This window comes from Juglans regia, chromosome 1, assembly GCF_001411555.2.
Source record: "Juglans regia cultivar Chandler chromosome 1, Walnut 2.0, whole genome shotgun sequence".
In the NCBI taxonomy this organism is placed as follows: domain Eukaryota; kingdom Viridiplantae; phylum Streptophyta; class Magnoliopsida; order Fagales; family Juglandaceae; genus Juglans; species Juglans regia.
The window spans coordinates 40064325-40079161 of NC_049901.1; the positions used below are offsets into that span (position 1 = coordinate 40064325).

The 14837-nt window shown below is 35.6% G+C and overlaps 2 protein-coding genes across 3 annotated transcripts; both read left to right on the top strand.

Annotated features, from left to right (window-relative positions):
- Positions 1-8967, top strand: LOC109006289 (26S proteasome regulatory subunit 8 homolog A). The gene is made up of 9 exons (XM_018985518.2): positions 1-372; positions 1459-1556; positions 4989-5213; positions 5334-5396; positions 5514-5677; positions 6156-6312; positions 6397-6495; positions 7019-7129; positions 8480-8967. Exons 1-9 carry the CDS (start codon positions 168-170, stop codon positions 8618-8620), a joined length of 1263 nt encoding a protein of 420 aa, XP_018841063.1. The 5' UTR covers positions 1-167; the 3' UTR covers positions 8621-8967.
- Positions 8968-10703: 1736 nt separating this feature from the next.
- On the top strand, positions 10704-11664 carry LOC109006226 (putative EG45-like domain containing protein 1). Of its 2 annotated transcripts, XM_018985434.2 has the most exons (3): positions 10707-10873; positions 11014-11317; positions 11550-11664. In XM_018985434.2, the coding sequence occupies exons 1-3, from the start codon at positions 10759-10761 to the stop codon at positions 11554-11556; spliced, it is 426 nt and encodes a 141-aa protein (XP_018840979.1). In that variant the 5' UTR covers positions 10707-10758; the 3' UTR covers positions 11557-11664. The 2 variants fall into 2 exon arrangements, with proteins under 2 accessions (XP_018840980.1, XP_018840979.1); XM_018985435.2 differs by lacking the exon at positions 11550-11664 and having other exon boundaries at positions 10704-10873; positions 11014-11321.
- Positions 11665-14837: the final 3173 nt, after the last annotated feature.

The following is a 14837-nucleotide window of genomic DNA, read 5'->3' on the forward strand; positions in this document are numbered from 1 at the left end:
ATATTTCTGCAGAATAAAACAAAATGAAAGGGTAGCATATAAGGGAACTCGCGTCTCAAGAACACCGACACGAGCTACCAAACCGAACTACCTAGGAAATATCGAATTCCAAACGGCTATCGCATTCAGATTCGAATCGTAACCCGCGATAGTAAACGTCCTCGACAATGGCGACGGTCGGAGTGGAAACGAAGCAACCTGAGTCCACGGTGACGGCTGCGGAGGAGACGTGCTCGGCCAAGCCGTCGAAGCAAGGCGAGGGGCTCAGGCAGTACTACCTTCAGCACATCCACGAGCTCCAGCTCCAGGTCCGACAAAAGACCCACAATCTCAACCGCCTCGAGGCCCAGCGCAACGAGCTCAATTCTAGAGGTAATCTTATTTGGAATCCTTAATCCTAACCCTAGCCCTGATTCTGTTGGGGATATAATGGGATTTTACTTGTGATTTCTAGTTGGCTAGGGTTAGATGTGGATTTCTTCGCCGATTGTTGGTATTCTTTTCGATTATCGCGTAGGGTTGATTTGTTTGGAGATTTTGGTGAGGCTTCGGGTTGTCTGCTAAAACGATGGTTAGGATTTGAGTCCGGAATGGAAAAAAATTAATCTGAAAAGAGAAGTAATTTCAAGAATGGGATTTAAGGCGGCTTGTCCGATGGCATCAGGGGAATTTAAAGAGGTTCTCAAAACAATTTCAGTGATAAATAACCATTAAAAGCTCATATTAGATGGACTTTTGTCTTCATGGGGTGCGCTTTGGTTTTTTCTTTTCATTTGGGAGGAGTGGGTAGACATTAAGATTGAAGTATTCATTTGAACACGATTGCATAATAACACAAGTATTGATGGTAATCAGTTGTATCTATTAAGAGTGTGTGGAATTTATCCTTTAACTCCAAAACGAAAGATGGCACTGAGTCTTGTTCACAAATAGGTAAAACTATGCTCTCAAACGGTTACGAGTTAGTCAGTTTCCTTAGTTTTCAAACTTTGGAAGGAATATCACATATTGATCAATCAACGAGAGCTTTGTTCGGATGCTTTCTTTTTTCAAATGGAACAAACAAAAATATAATTCCTAAATGCCTTTCAGGATATTCCTCAATGTCTTGGCTGTTTAGGGAATGTGAGAGGCAGATGATTGCTTTGTGTTCTATATTCTTTTAAACTGGGGAAGGAATATCACACATTGATCAATCAATGAGAGATTCAACAACTGAAAGAGTGGTCATTTCTGTGGGATATTTCCTTTCTTCAAATGGAATGAACAAATATAGAATCTAGAATAAATCCCTAAATGACTTTCTGAATATTCCTCAATGTCCTAGCTGTTTATGGAATGCAAAAAGCAGGTGATTGCTTTGTGTTGTCTATTCTTTTAGATGTCTTCTTTAAAACATGGTTGGGATTTATTGTTCTATTCAATTGATAACATCATCTAAATATGAAAAATTGGCAGTGAGGATGCTTAGGGAAGAACTGCAGTTACTCCAAGAACCTGGATCATATGTCGGTGAAGTTGTCAAAGTAATGGGGAAGAATAAGGTTTTAGTTAAGGTAAGTAGTCTTCCTGTCTTAATATTTATAAATAAGGAAACTGACAATGAATTGGAATTTCCATATCATAATGTTTGGAATTTGGACTTTTCAACTGAAGTTACCTGCTGCTCCCTTTCCTCTATCCATCTTTTTTTTTTTTTTGATAAGTAAAAAAAGACTTTATTAAATCACCAAAGTAACACGATACAAAGAAAATGCCCTGTTTATGTAGGCATATTGGAAACTAGGAATTCGTGAAAGTCCATGCCATTTAAGTCTACAGCTATGGCCCAAGTACAAAGAGTTCTAAAAAATAACAATATAAGCTCCTCCACAGATCTCTCTTTGTCTTCAAAAGTCCTCTCATTTCGTTCCTGCCATAGACACCACATAATACAGATAGAGATCATCTTCCATACTGCTTTAATCTGTCTCACCCCACGGATAGAATTCCAGCAAGCCAATACATCCAAAACTGTTTCCGGCATCACCCACGCCATATCCATCCTTATAAACACCGCGTCCCAAATAGCCTTAGCTATCTCACAGTGTAAAAGTAAATGATTTACCGACTCACCCCCACTTTTACACATACAACACCAATCTACAATAATTATCCTCCTCTTTCTTAGATTATCCGTAGTGAGGATCTTCCCCAAAGACGCTGTCCACACAAAGAAAGAGGCTTTGGGAGGAGCCTTATGACGCCAAAGCTTTCTCCAAGGAAACTGTATCTCTGGTTCTTGTGTGAGAACCTTATAAAAAGAGCGAGCTGAGAATACCCCTTTCCCTGCAGGATGCCACCACAACTCATCTTCCTGCTGGATATTCGGTCTAACAGAATATAAGAGGCTATAGAATTCTGCAAAACTTTCCATCTCCCAATCCTGTGCCGCCTGGTTGAAATTAATGTTCCAGTGAATGTTTCTACCTGAGACTGAGACTTCCATAACCTCCGCCACTGTGGCCTCTTTGTTACTTGCAATCAAGAAAAGAGATGGAAACAGATCGAGTAAAACACTGGTACTACACCATGCATCCTTCCAAAATCTGATCTTGGCACCTGTCCCCAAGTGCAATCTAGTGTAACGCTGGAAAACCTCCCATCCTCTTCTAATGTATTTCCATAACCCTTTACCCGCTGTTCCTCTAACTTCTCTGGAACACCACCCCTCCCCTAGATCACCATATTTGCTTGCAATCACAGTCTTCCATAAGGCCTCTGGTTCCTTGGTATATCTCCACAACCATTTGCCTAGTAAAGCCCGATTAAAAACTCTCAAATTTCTGACACCCAAACCGCCATTGGAGATAGGCCGACATACCATCTCCCACTTAACTAAGTGGAATCTAAACTCATCTCCCAAGCCCCCCCACAGAAAGTCTCTCTGTAACTTCTCAAGTCTACCCGCCACACTTGTCGGTACAGGGAATAAGGATAAAAAGTAAGTAGGAAGGTTGGAAAGTGTACTTTTGATTAAAGTAGTCCGACCCCCTCTATCCATCTAGGTGCACTCAAAAGTATATTTTTTATTTTTATTTTATTTTATTTTTGATAAGTACTCTAATATAAACTTGCAGCTTCACTTTTAACAATTTCATTGCATTCAATGCCTGTATGAAGATTAAAGACCCCTTTTTTCTTATTTTCACGTGCTTAGGTTCAATTTATTGTATTCCATCGTGCTTTAATAATTTGGTTTGCAGGACAATCATTTTCTATACCAAGCGTAGTGCTTTTTCTTGATGGATCATCATAAATATATCAATCTAATGAATGTCTATGAAACTATGCTTATATTTAGAGTGTTAGGTATTAAAGATCATTGTGTTACATATAAAGTGATATCTTCATTTGTATGTGCTCAAAATATTGATTTAGATAGATGAGTCTTCTGTATATTCATGATGGAGGTAAGGTTCAAATGGAGAGTTGAGGCAATGTTGTTGGTCTATTGTAATAAGTTGACAAAAAGGTTGGCTGGTTGGAAGCGGTTATATTTATCTAAAGGGGGCAGGGTTACTCTTATTAAGAGTACCCCTCTTCAATCATCCCACTTATTTTCTTTCATTGTTTCCATTGCCTACAAGGGTGGCCAACCGGATTGATAAGTTGTTTCGTGCTTTTTTATGGGGTGGTATGGGAGAGGAAACTTAATTCCATCTTGTTAGTTGGAATAAAGTTTGTTCTCCTATCTTGTTTGGAGGGTTGGGGGTTTGTAACTTGAGGATATTTAATAAGGCTTTATTGGGAAAGTGGCTATGGATATATCAATCGGAAGGAGAGTCACTTTGGAGGGAGGTCATTGATCGGAAGTATGGAAGTGCTTGAGGGGGTTGGTGCTCTAATGAAGTTCGGGTGGTTTATGGTGTGGGACTTTGGAAATTCATTAGAAAGGTATGGGAGAGTTTTGTCAGTCATGTTACTTTTGATGTTGGAGAGGGAGATAGGATCCGTTTTTGGTTTGACATTTGGAGTGGTGATTGAGCCCTCAATAGTATGTTTCCGGTTATCTTTTGAGGATGCCAATTGGTATGCTACAGTTTTTTATTTGCTTTGTTGTTCTAATGGCTCAATTCAGTGGGATATTTGTTTAACTAGACCTATACATGATTGGGATATTGACGAAGTTTCAGCCTTCTACAGTTTTTTTATACTCTTTGAGGTTTGGTGGTAATGATGAGGACAAGATGTTGTGGAAGTCTACGGGGGGTAAAAAGTTGTGTTCGTTCGTACTATAAGTTGTTGATGTCTCATAATAGTCCTCCTTTTTCTTGAAAGTGTATTTGGAGGTCTCACGTGTCTTCCAAAGTTGCTTTCTTCACTTGGACTGCCTCTCTTGGGAAAATCTTGACATTGGATAATTAAAGGAAGCGGGGTATTATTGTTATGGATTGGTGCTTCATGTGTAAAAAGAATGGGGAAACTGTGGATCATCTACTCTTGCATTGTGAGGTGGCAAGGGCTTTATGGGATGACATTTTTGGTAGAATCGGCTTGGCATGGAGTGGTTGATCTTCTAGCATGCTGGAAAGGGCTTCATGGTTGCACTCAAGTGGATGCGGCTTGGAAGATGGTCCCTTTGTGTCTCATGTGGTGCATTTGGATGGAAAGGAATGAGTGATGTTTTAACGACAAGGAGCATACTTTGGAGCAACGAATTTCTTTGTGCACTCTTTGCTGTTTTAGTTTTCTGATTTATTGATTAATCTTCCGTTCATGATTTTCTGATGCCGCCTTCCGTTCCCTAGAATGTACTTAGGTGTTGTCTTTTTTATCCTTCCTGTGTATATCGGCTTAGCCTATACATTCGTTTCTAATAAAACTTCTTCTTACTTATCATCAAAAGAAAATGAGGAATACACTAGTGAGAACAAATGGTTTGATATCAGTGGAAATATATGGTATCGATACATTTTTTTACCTAATGTTGCATTTCTTTTTCTCAGGTTCATCCTGAAGGGAAATATGTTGTTGACATTGATAAAAATATTGATATCACAAAGATCACTCCATCAACTAGAGTTGCTCTCCGTAATGACAGCTATGTTCTTCATTTAATCTTGCCAAGCAAAGTCGATCCATTGGTCAACCTTATGAAAGTTGAAAAAGTTCCTGATTCTACATATGATATGATTGGTGGTCTTGACCAGCAAATTAAAGAGATAAAGGAGGTTTCTCCCATGCACTTTCTTTCTGCATTACCCCCAATGTTTTTTTTGTGGCTTCGGTCAGAAATTTATAGGTTGTTGATGATACAATGGTTTATTCTTGATTTGTAATTATCTTTCTAGGTGATCGAGCTTCCAATTAAACATCCTGAATTGTTTGAGAGTCTTGGAATAGCTCAACCGAAGGTAATTTAATGCTGCCGAGTTGTCATGACTTTTTCTTTTTTTAACTTAATTGACACTGATGCTCATGGTTTTCCCTGACTCTCTCTCTCTCTCTCTCTCTCTCTCTCATAATAATAGGGTGTTCTGTTGTATGGGCCACCTGGTACGGGGAAAACGCTGTTGGCTAGAGCAGTGGCCCATCATACTGATTGTACTTTCATCAGAGTTTCTGGTTCTGAATTAGTTCAGAAGTACATTGGAGAAGGTTCCAGAATGGTTAGGGAACTCTTTGTTATGGCCAGGTTTGCTTGATCTTCATCTTTCACTCACTTGATTTCTCCTGGCAATGTTGTATTAATTCTTTAGAATATTCACCCATGGCACCCTTTTGTTTCCATTTATTTTTATGTTTCTTATCAGAATTTTTATTTATATTTTTTTTGTAGCTAGTTAGGCTTGCTTTGGTTTATGGAAAATTAGATTAGGAAAAGATTCTCTGGGCAACGCTGTGTTTTGTGTTATCTACGAATTTCATCTATGAAATAAATGTGGTTCCTATATACATGTATATCCAGGAATCACTTTGGAGCATCATAGAATTTGTGATATTGGAGAAATCTCTCTTTTTGTGAAGTACTCCCATCGTGGAATTACCTTTAATCATTCATTAGTCTACCTCTCTATAATCTATTTAGTCTGAATACGCCAACAAATTATTATGTGATCTATACATTATAGTTATCACTTTGTATATGAATTTCTCCCTTTGTTATTTGGCAGAGAACATGCTCCATCTATCATATTTATGGATGAAATTGACAGTATTGGATCTGCTCGAATGGAATCTGGTAGTGGCAATGGTGACAGTGAAGTGCAGCGAACTATGCTGGAGCTTCTCAACCAGCTGGATGGATTTGAAGCATCAAACAAGATCAAGGTACTGGGATGCAGGTTGGGTAGTTTAGTTTTGGGTAATATTCTTCATGTGATATCTACCTAAAATTACTTGCGATGTTGGCAGGTGTTGATGGCCACCAATCGGATTGATATTCTCGATCAAGCCCTTCTTAGGCCAGGGCGAATCGACAGGAAGATTGAATTCCCTAATCCTAATGCAGAGGTGCGTCACAGTGATTCTACCAGCATGAATGCGTTTTAGAATGTACTTTTGTATGGATATGTTCATATGTCAATATTTTCACTTGCTCTCCATAATAAGTGCCTTTGCTATTCTTTGTTTTGCAATTTATGTGCAACTGTTTATATCCTGAGTTTCTGTTTTGATTGGAAATCTACTGAAATGTTGTTTTTCTTATACCACAATTGACTTGCAACAGCCTTTTATGTCTAGACAATCATGACTAGGTGTCGCTGTCGTATATGTCCCATGTACTGGGGCCATGCCTATTTTCATTAATAACTTATGTTAATTGATTAAAAAAAAAATGATTGGCAATCAGATGGAATATGTACCTTTCTGGTGTTTTTTTTTTTTTTTTACTAATATGATATGAACAAATGCATTTATCGATATAGCAATTGGTCCCTATAACATGCTTTGTCACAAATACATTTCTAGCATGGTAACAGTATGTTATTATTACAAATTGCATTTCATTATTTTTGTTGTTAATAAAATGCAGTCTCGTTTGGATATATTAAAAATACATTCAAGAAGAATGAATTTAATGCGTGGAATTGATTTGAAGAAAATAGCAGAGAAGATGAATGGTGCATCTGGTGCAGAGCTTAAGGTAATGTTTCATGTCTCTAGGCCATAGATGTTATCTACTTCTTTCTTGATTGAACTATATATGGTTGTGGATAAATGGATATTATTTGGTGATTTTCTTGTAATTCCTTGGTTGAACTTGACATCCTTTTGCATATGATGTTTAAACTCACTTGATCGGTAGTTTGTGCTTGTCAAGTGTATTGATACCTTGCCAGAACCTTTTTTTTCTTAATTCATCTGCCAACTACCGCTGCTTCTATATTTGAATCATAACTTAGCCAAATCTTATATTGATTTTTAGAGATATTCTTTGTTTATAAAAGCAGCAAAAGATGTGAACTTGAGCAAAACCCTTTGTTGTTGTTACGAACTGTTTAGTTGAATAATCTTTGATGGTAATAAGAATAAAAAAATAAACTGTTTTACTTGTAAAAAACAAAATAGAACTGTTTTAGTTCTGGGGAAGGTATCAGTGTAAGGGTGCAAACCAAAGACTGAACCACAAGGGGTTTGTTCTCTTCAGACCGACCACACCAAACCGTCCCACGGACAGTCTGCCCATCCATGTGAACTCTGACGGTCGGTGGTGACTGTGTTCTGGTGTTCTTGGTTTGGAAAGAATCTGAGAAACTGAGAAGACAGGAGAGAAATATTAGATCACCGGCTGGGTTTCATTTCCGACATATTGAATAATATTTGAAATTTTGCCATCGGTTCGGCCTGGTTCGGTTTTTCAAAGTACAGAAACCAAAGCCTGACCAAAAACCTTTGGATTTTGAAAGGATTAAACCACTGACGGAGCCAGGGCTACCGTTTGGTCCGGTTCAGTTTCAGCCAGACAGTTGAGTACAGTGGTATCTCTTGAAGAAGCCCTATATATCCATGGCCGGAGTTTGAAGAACCTGGCTGTCCCCACATGATTGGCTAGTTCCCAGGCCAGATTAATTTACCTCATCCATGGGCGGCTGTGGGTGTACAGCTACCAACTACAGATTATTTGTTGAAATGTTATGTTAAGAATGTTGCAGGTTGCCAGGTAAGCAGATGCCATTGCTCGAGCATGTTGAATCTCTGGCCGTTATGTTGCATTTGTTCTGATCTTGCTGCAATTTTCTTTTCTTTGAAATCACCTTTATTTCATTCTATTGGCATAAATAGTGCTCAACTCTCTTGGTCTGGATCTGGACAGTATGTTCAGTACAGTCGTCTTAATGCTTTTTTAACATAATACATGTTCTTCACTGCTGCTCTCCTAATGGTAGAAGAGCAATTACTTGTTAAAAAAACAGTAAAAGAGGGATCACGCTAGTCATTGGGTGCGTGGGATTGTGTTTACAGTTTACACCTTTTTTTTAATTTTTGTCTACAGGCTGTGTGCACGGAAGCTGGGATGTTTGCTCTAAGGGAGAGGAGGGTTCACGTAACACAGGAAGATTTTGAAATGGCAGTGGCAAAGGTAATGAAGAAGGAGACTGAGAAAAACATGTCGTTGCGGAAGCTGTGGAAGTAGTGGTATTCTATGCTCTACTTCTGTTCTCTGTATGAAGCGTTGAGCTGTGGCTTTGTCATTGACACAAGGCCAGCAGCAGCAGCGATGTTCTTCCATGTATTACGTATTGTTCTTTGAGCCTGCATGGATATGAAAACAAAAAGACGGTGCCTGCTTTAGTCGTTGAACATCAGTTCCTCCGGCATCTTTGTTTATTTTATTTGATTCCATCTTTTCTGGTAAGATATTATTCTCAAATGTTCTCCATGTGCTGCTAATTTGTGATATCTGACTTTAAAACTCCTTGACAATGATTGCTACTTGCAATAGAACAGAAATGATAGGCTAAAAAGTTTAGGTTCTTTTAATCTCTTGGGTGGATGCTGAAAACTACCGTAATTTTTGGCAATTAAGGTTCCATTTGGTTTGGTGGTTAAACTCATATGAGTTTTAAGTCAGTTCAGTCTAATTTTATGTTAAGTCTAACATTTAAAATTCGAACTCTCAAATTATTAAATTTATCTCAATTTAAAATATTTTTACACGTGAGATACATAATTTTTTTTAATTTAATATTTTTTTACATGTGAGATTAACAATTTTTTTTAATTTTTTTTTTATAAATATATAAAAATTTATTTTAAATGAATTTTACAAAATTTATTTTACTATCTTAATTTATTATTATTCATAAACAATTTAACTCAGCAGCCTGACTCAATTATGGAACTTGTGGAAAGAGATTATTAAGCGGATGAGGATTTCTCTTGACTTGTGAATCTAGGAGTCTCTCTTTCTGAATGGTAGAGAAAGTGATATAATTTTTTGCATGTTCGAGGAGGCCCACACGTGGAGTCTCCCGGGACACAATTATGATCAAAACGTATGGGTACTCATCAATCCGGCCCACTCGCTTTATTTTTGTTATATCTGACCGCTATTGCTGACCAAGGTTGGTTGTGTAACTCGTGTTCATTCATGGCTCTCACGCTTGACTTTGTCAACCATGTTGTCTATTTCTTCACAGTTCACAACTTCCAACAAGTTTTATTTTTTATTTTTTTATTTATGTCCTTCTTCTTAGCAACTTCCAACGTGTTTCCGTGATAATTTGCAGTCTTCCTCTCCGTATTCGAAAGAGAATTCTCTCTGTGTTGAAATATAAATACCACTTCATCTATATTTTGAGTGTGCGTAATTAATAATCTCTTATTCTATTATCTCTATATATATAATCAGTTGGTTTGCTTTGTTTTTGGGTGGACGAGATGCATCTAATCTCGAGGATATAAATCAATAGTCAACATGCAAGCATTGATAGGCTATAGCGAAGTACAACCACCTTCATTTATTGTATTAAGTTTCTCTTCATATCTAAAAGAGATCATGTAATATAAAGTCAACGTGTTGGTTGCTATTAATTATTGCTGCGGGCGGAGATTATTAATTAATTAATTAATGCTTATCCTATCGGGTGGTTTGGCCGTAGGAATTTGCACATGGACCATCATGTCCTCCACTCTAAGGTCATTGACCCATATATTTAACAGAGCTCCAACACATCCACATGCTTATGGAACAAAAATGAATTTCTACAGTAATTTTTTAACATCGATCTTTTGGAAGAAGGATTCTCTACACCATACGTACACCCTTCCTTTTTTTATTATTTGGGTTTGTATATAGTCAGTTGATCCATTGACTTGGAATAATATCTTCTACTTCCAATTTGTGGCCGGCTCCATATAAATTAAATTTAAAGCGAAATTTCAGTAAATCATTCGTAATTATAATATAATAAAATATAAATTATTATATGAAATATTTTTAAAATAAAATCTTTAAATAATTTTTTTTGAATTTATATTTAATATAATAACTTAAAATGAGCTCTCAACGTAAATTCTGTATTCCAGTTAAGCAAAATTTTAAAAAGTTATTTAAAAATATAAATACTTTATACACATTGAAAAATTGAAAATTATTTAAAATTTTATTTAATAAAATGGTTTTTTATTTTTTTTCAAAAAAAAAAAAATCTCTTAGGGACTTTACGTAGGGTGGGGCCTAAATGTAGCCGGCCCTGTTTGTGGCACAAATTAAAAAAGGAGCCTATCCTCTCGTTAGCTTTAAGTTCCTCACACGCTTTAGAAGAAAAAATGTCGAGACTCCTCCAATTGTTGTACTTGTCCCTGATCATCCTAATCTCCGAGTTCTTCCATATCTCCCATGGTGATGTTGGCACTGCAGCCCGGTATTCTTCCCCATATTCACGTAAGTAATTACGACCTTCAGAAAAACAAAACCAGTATTAATTACGACCATGCATTATATAGCCTTCGTCAATGCACTGATCTCATGTCTATCTCACACAACAATTTGCTGATCAATCTTTATATACATATTATATATAGCCACTCAATGTTTTGGGAGCGACCCATCTCAGTTCCCTTCCAGCAACTTGTTCGCGGCGGCCGGCGATGGGATATGGGACAATGGGGCATCGTGCGGGAGGCAATACTTGGTGAGGTGCATCAGTGCTTCACTGCCGGGCACCTGTGTTCAAGGCCAGACGATTCAGATTAGGATCATTGATTATATTGGAACAGCACCTTCTTTGCCATCAGTTAATGGTTCCACCATTGTTTTGTCCAGAACAGCTTTCCAGACTATTGCAAATTCATCTGTTGTTACTTCCATCAACATCGAATTTCAGCAGTAATTTTCTTCTTCTTCTTCATCTTCTCAAAACGAAGGATATTTGAGGATATTCTGATCTAAAAACCAAAGACTATTATCTCCTTAATTTAATTTAATTTTTTTTCCTTTTTTGCTTGGCTGGTTGAATATCTTTGCGCTATGGTTTATATGAGAATTCTGAAAGTACTCTGCATATATATATATATATATATATATATATATATATATCATGATCTGATCTTCTGTGTAGGGTATGATGATATGGAAAATGGCTGGGATTGATTCGTGTCCATCTCCCTCACGGGATGAAGATTGTAGCCAGAGAACGAAGAATTATAAGATGAATCAAGTGATAATTGTGACTACACTACGTTTCGTGTATGGAATTCTTTTCTTTTGTTTTCAACAATTAATTCATAAATATATATAAAATATATCTTCCTATTACTTAAAAGCGTGTATAAAGATGAACAGGAGTGAATAGTGCCGTCCAAAACCAAAACCAAAACCAAAACCACGGCAAAATCAAGCAAGACCGCGTCCCTCTCTCACACGGCAAAATCACAAAATCACACGGTAAAATCACAAATCTCGTCACAAATCACAAACCGAAGCAAAACCACAGCAAATCCTCCATAAAATCATCACAAAAATACACGGTAAAATCATAAAATCATCCTAAAATCTTCACAAAAATACCACAAATTAACAAAATCACCACAAGGCAAAATCACAAAACCGCAAATCTCGTCCCTCTCTGCATCCTCGAACGAAAACCACAGAGACAAAACAAAAATACCACAAGGAGATATGGGCGTCCGTGAGGCCGGAGGATATGGGCGTTCGTGGGAGCAAACGGCACGGAGATGGAGGCCGAGCTCGCTGGAGGGGGATGGCCGGTGGGAGACGAGACTACCATGGAGGTGGTGGCGCCGGAGGATGGCGTACGGCGGCGCAGCAGTATCAAACCCATTCGCGCTGTGCACAGCCGAGAGAGAGGAAGAGAGAGCGTGAGAGAGGGAGACCGGTGTGGGAAGACTCGCCGGAGTGAGGTGGTGCCGGTGGAAGAGGCGGTGAGGCTCACCGACGCACGGCGGCGTCGGGCTGGGCAGACGAAGATTCGGCTGGGAGGAGAGGCAGCGTACCGCGTACGCGTGAGCCGAGGGAGGAGAGAGAGAGGGGAGGGAAAAGTGTGGGAGAAAAGAAAATATATAGGAATTTATTCACTTCTTTCATTTTGGGATCTTCAAAATGATTTAACAATAAAAAATTAAAATACTGATTAAAATATACATAAATATTAATTTAATTAAAAATATTGAAATAAATTAAATAAATAATAAAATTTTATTAAATATTTTTAAGAAATTAATCTCAATTCTTCATTTTAAATTTTTAGATTTGATCTAACAATAGAAATTTAAACATTAATTTAAACTAATTTACTAAATAATAAAATTTAAACAATAATAAAATTTTACTAAATATTTTTAAGACATTAAAATTATGTAAATAATTAAAATTTTAACATAATTTAAATATGATAATATTCTTAATTAATTAAATTAGACAAACGTGCGTGGGGAAAATGTTAGTTTTTAGGTTTTAAATTACAACCCTTCATCTTTATTCTTCAGATTTAATCTAACGATAGAAGTTTAAATATTGATTTAAACTAACATAAAACAAATAACTAAAATATAAATATTTTACCATACACTTAAAATTAACTTTAATTTATAAAATATTAATTTTTCATCATTAAGTAAAAGATAAAATTTTACTGAATATTTTTAAGAGAATAATATTTTATCATACACTTAAAATCAATTTTAATTTATAAAATATTATTTTTTCATCATTAAATAAATGATAAAGTTTTACTGAATATTTTTAATAGATGATGAATATAATTTAATAAATTACTGAATATAATCTAAATTCCTATAATAAATGATGAATATAAATAAATAATAATTTTATTCATATATATTAAATTATTTTAATATTAGAAATTATTATTTATTTATTTATTTAATTAACCAGACATGGCAAACGTGCTTTGCACGTTAGCCACCACTAGTATATATATATATATATATATATATATATATAATCTCATGAATTGTCTATCATTGAACGTTAGACGGAGTTTTATTAAATTAATAAATAATACTACAAATCAAACAGCGGAAGCTTTGATTGTTTGTAGTGGAAGTTTCTTGCGTGCTTCTTGGTTTAGGAAACTTTCAACGTCGACTTGTCCTAAACATTTACGCAACGTCGATCATTTGAAGTCCTGATGAAATATCTAGCTGCTGAATACTCGACGTACCCTGTATTTATATAATAAAGGACTTGGCATAAGGAAAGGAAAGCAAAGCAATTTCTATATAGAAAAACTTTAGCTATAAAAAAAAAAAAAATATTATACAAAAATATTAAATTTATAAATTGATATGATTTGATGTAATATGTTAAATTATAAAATTATTTTTATTATAAAATAAATTTAATGTATTATATAAAATATGTCAATTTATATATTTATTTTTTAATTATTTTTTTAATTGTACAACTTCTCATGGGATCCCATTAGTGCATGTATACGAGGGAGGGACAAGATCAGTACGTGGGTCTCCACCACCAATCCTCACCGATCGAGTTTTCTCCATATGTTAACAAATTAGCTTAGAGGACTTCCATACCATATGTTTTTGTTTTTTCTTTACTTTTTATATATATTTTCTCCTTTTCAACTAATACCCATTCTGATGATCTAATGTATAACTTGACCCACAAAAATCTCATCAAAATATATAATATTCTGATCACTTACTTCCGATCCTTAAGACAAATTATAAAAACTTCTTATAAATAAAAATTCATTCATTCACAAATTGTTTTGGCGGATCTAATAATTATTAATTCTCTTTTTAAATAATTAACATGATATAATCTTGATTACTAAAAAAATAAAATGTGTTAATTTGGATAAATAATTTAAAATGAATGGTACAGAATGCGTATGAGAAATATTTTGACTAATCTTTTTTTATATAAAAATAAATCTATAAATTAACATAATTTGATGTATTATATTAATAGATTATAACAAAATTATATCTATTTATAAATTTTTTTATTATCGTAGCGTGCACGGGAGGGTGAAAGGGAAAGATGGTTAGTAGTCAAGTTAGTCAACTGATTTTCTAAAATTTATGATAAAATAATAATAAAGCACGTACGCACGTAGCCAACACGCAAAATCCAGTACATATCATGATCGATCATGATGTTGGTTTTCGATCCCTTGATCATTTCTCTACATGCATTTTGCATGGATTGGATGTAAAAGTATCATGACTTTAAAATTAATATTGGTTTTGTGTTCAAACTCATGCAACAACTGAGAAATTAAACCTGATCATCATGATCATCATCATCCGGAACAAGTCTGAACCCTCAAGAAAACTATTTTTTCTGTCTTGCAGTTGCCACGTACGTACGAAGCTTCGTATATATTTAGAAATTAAAG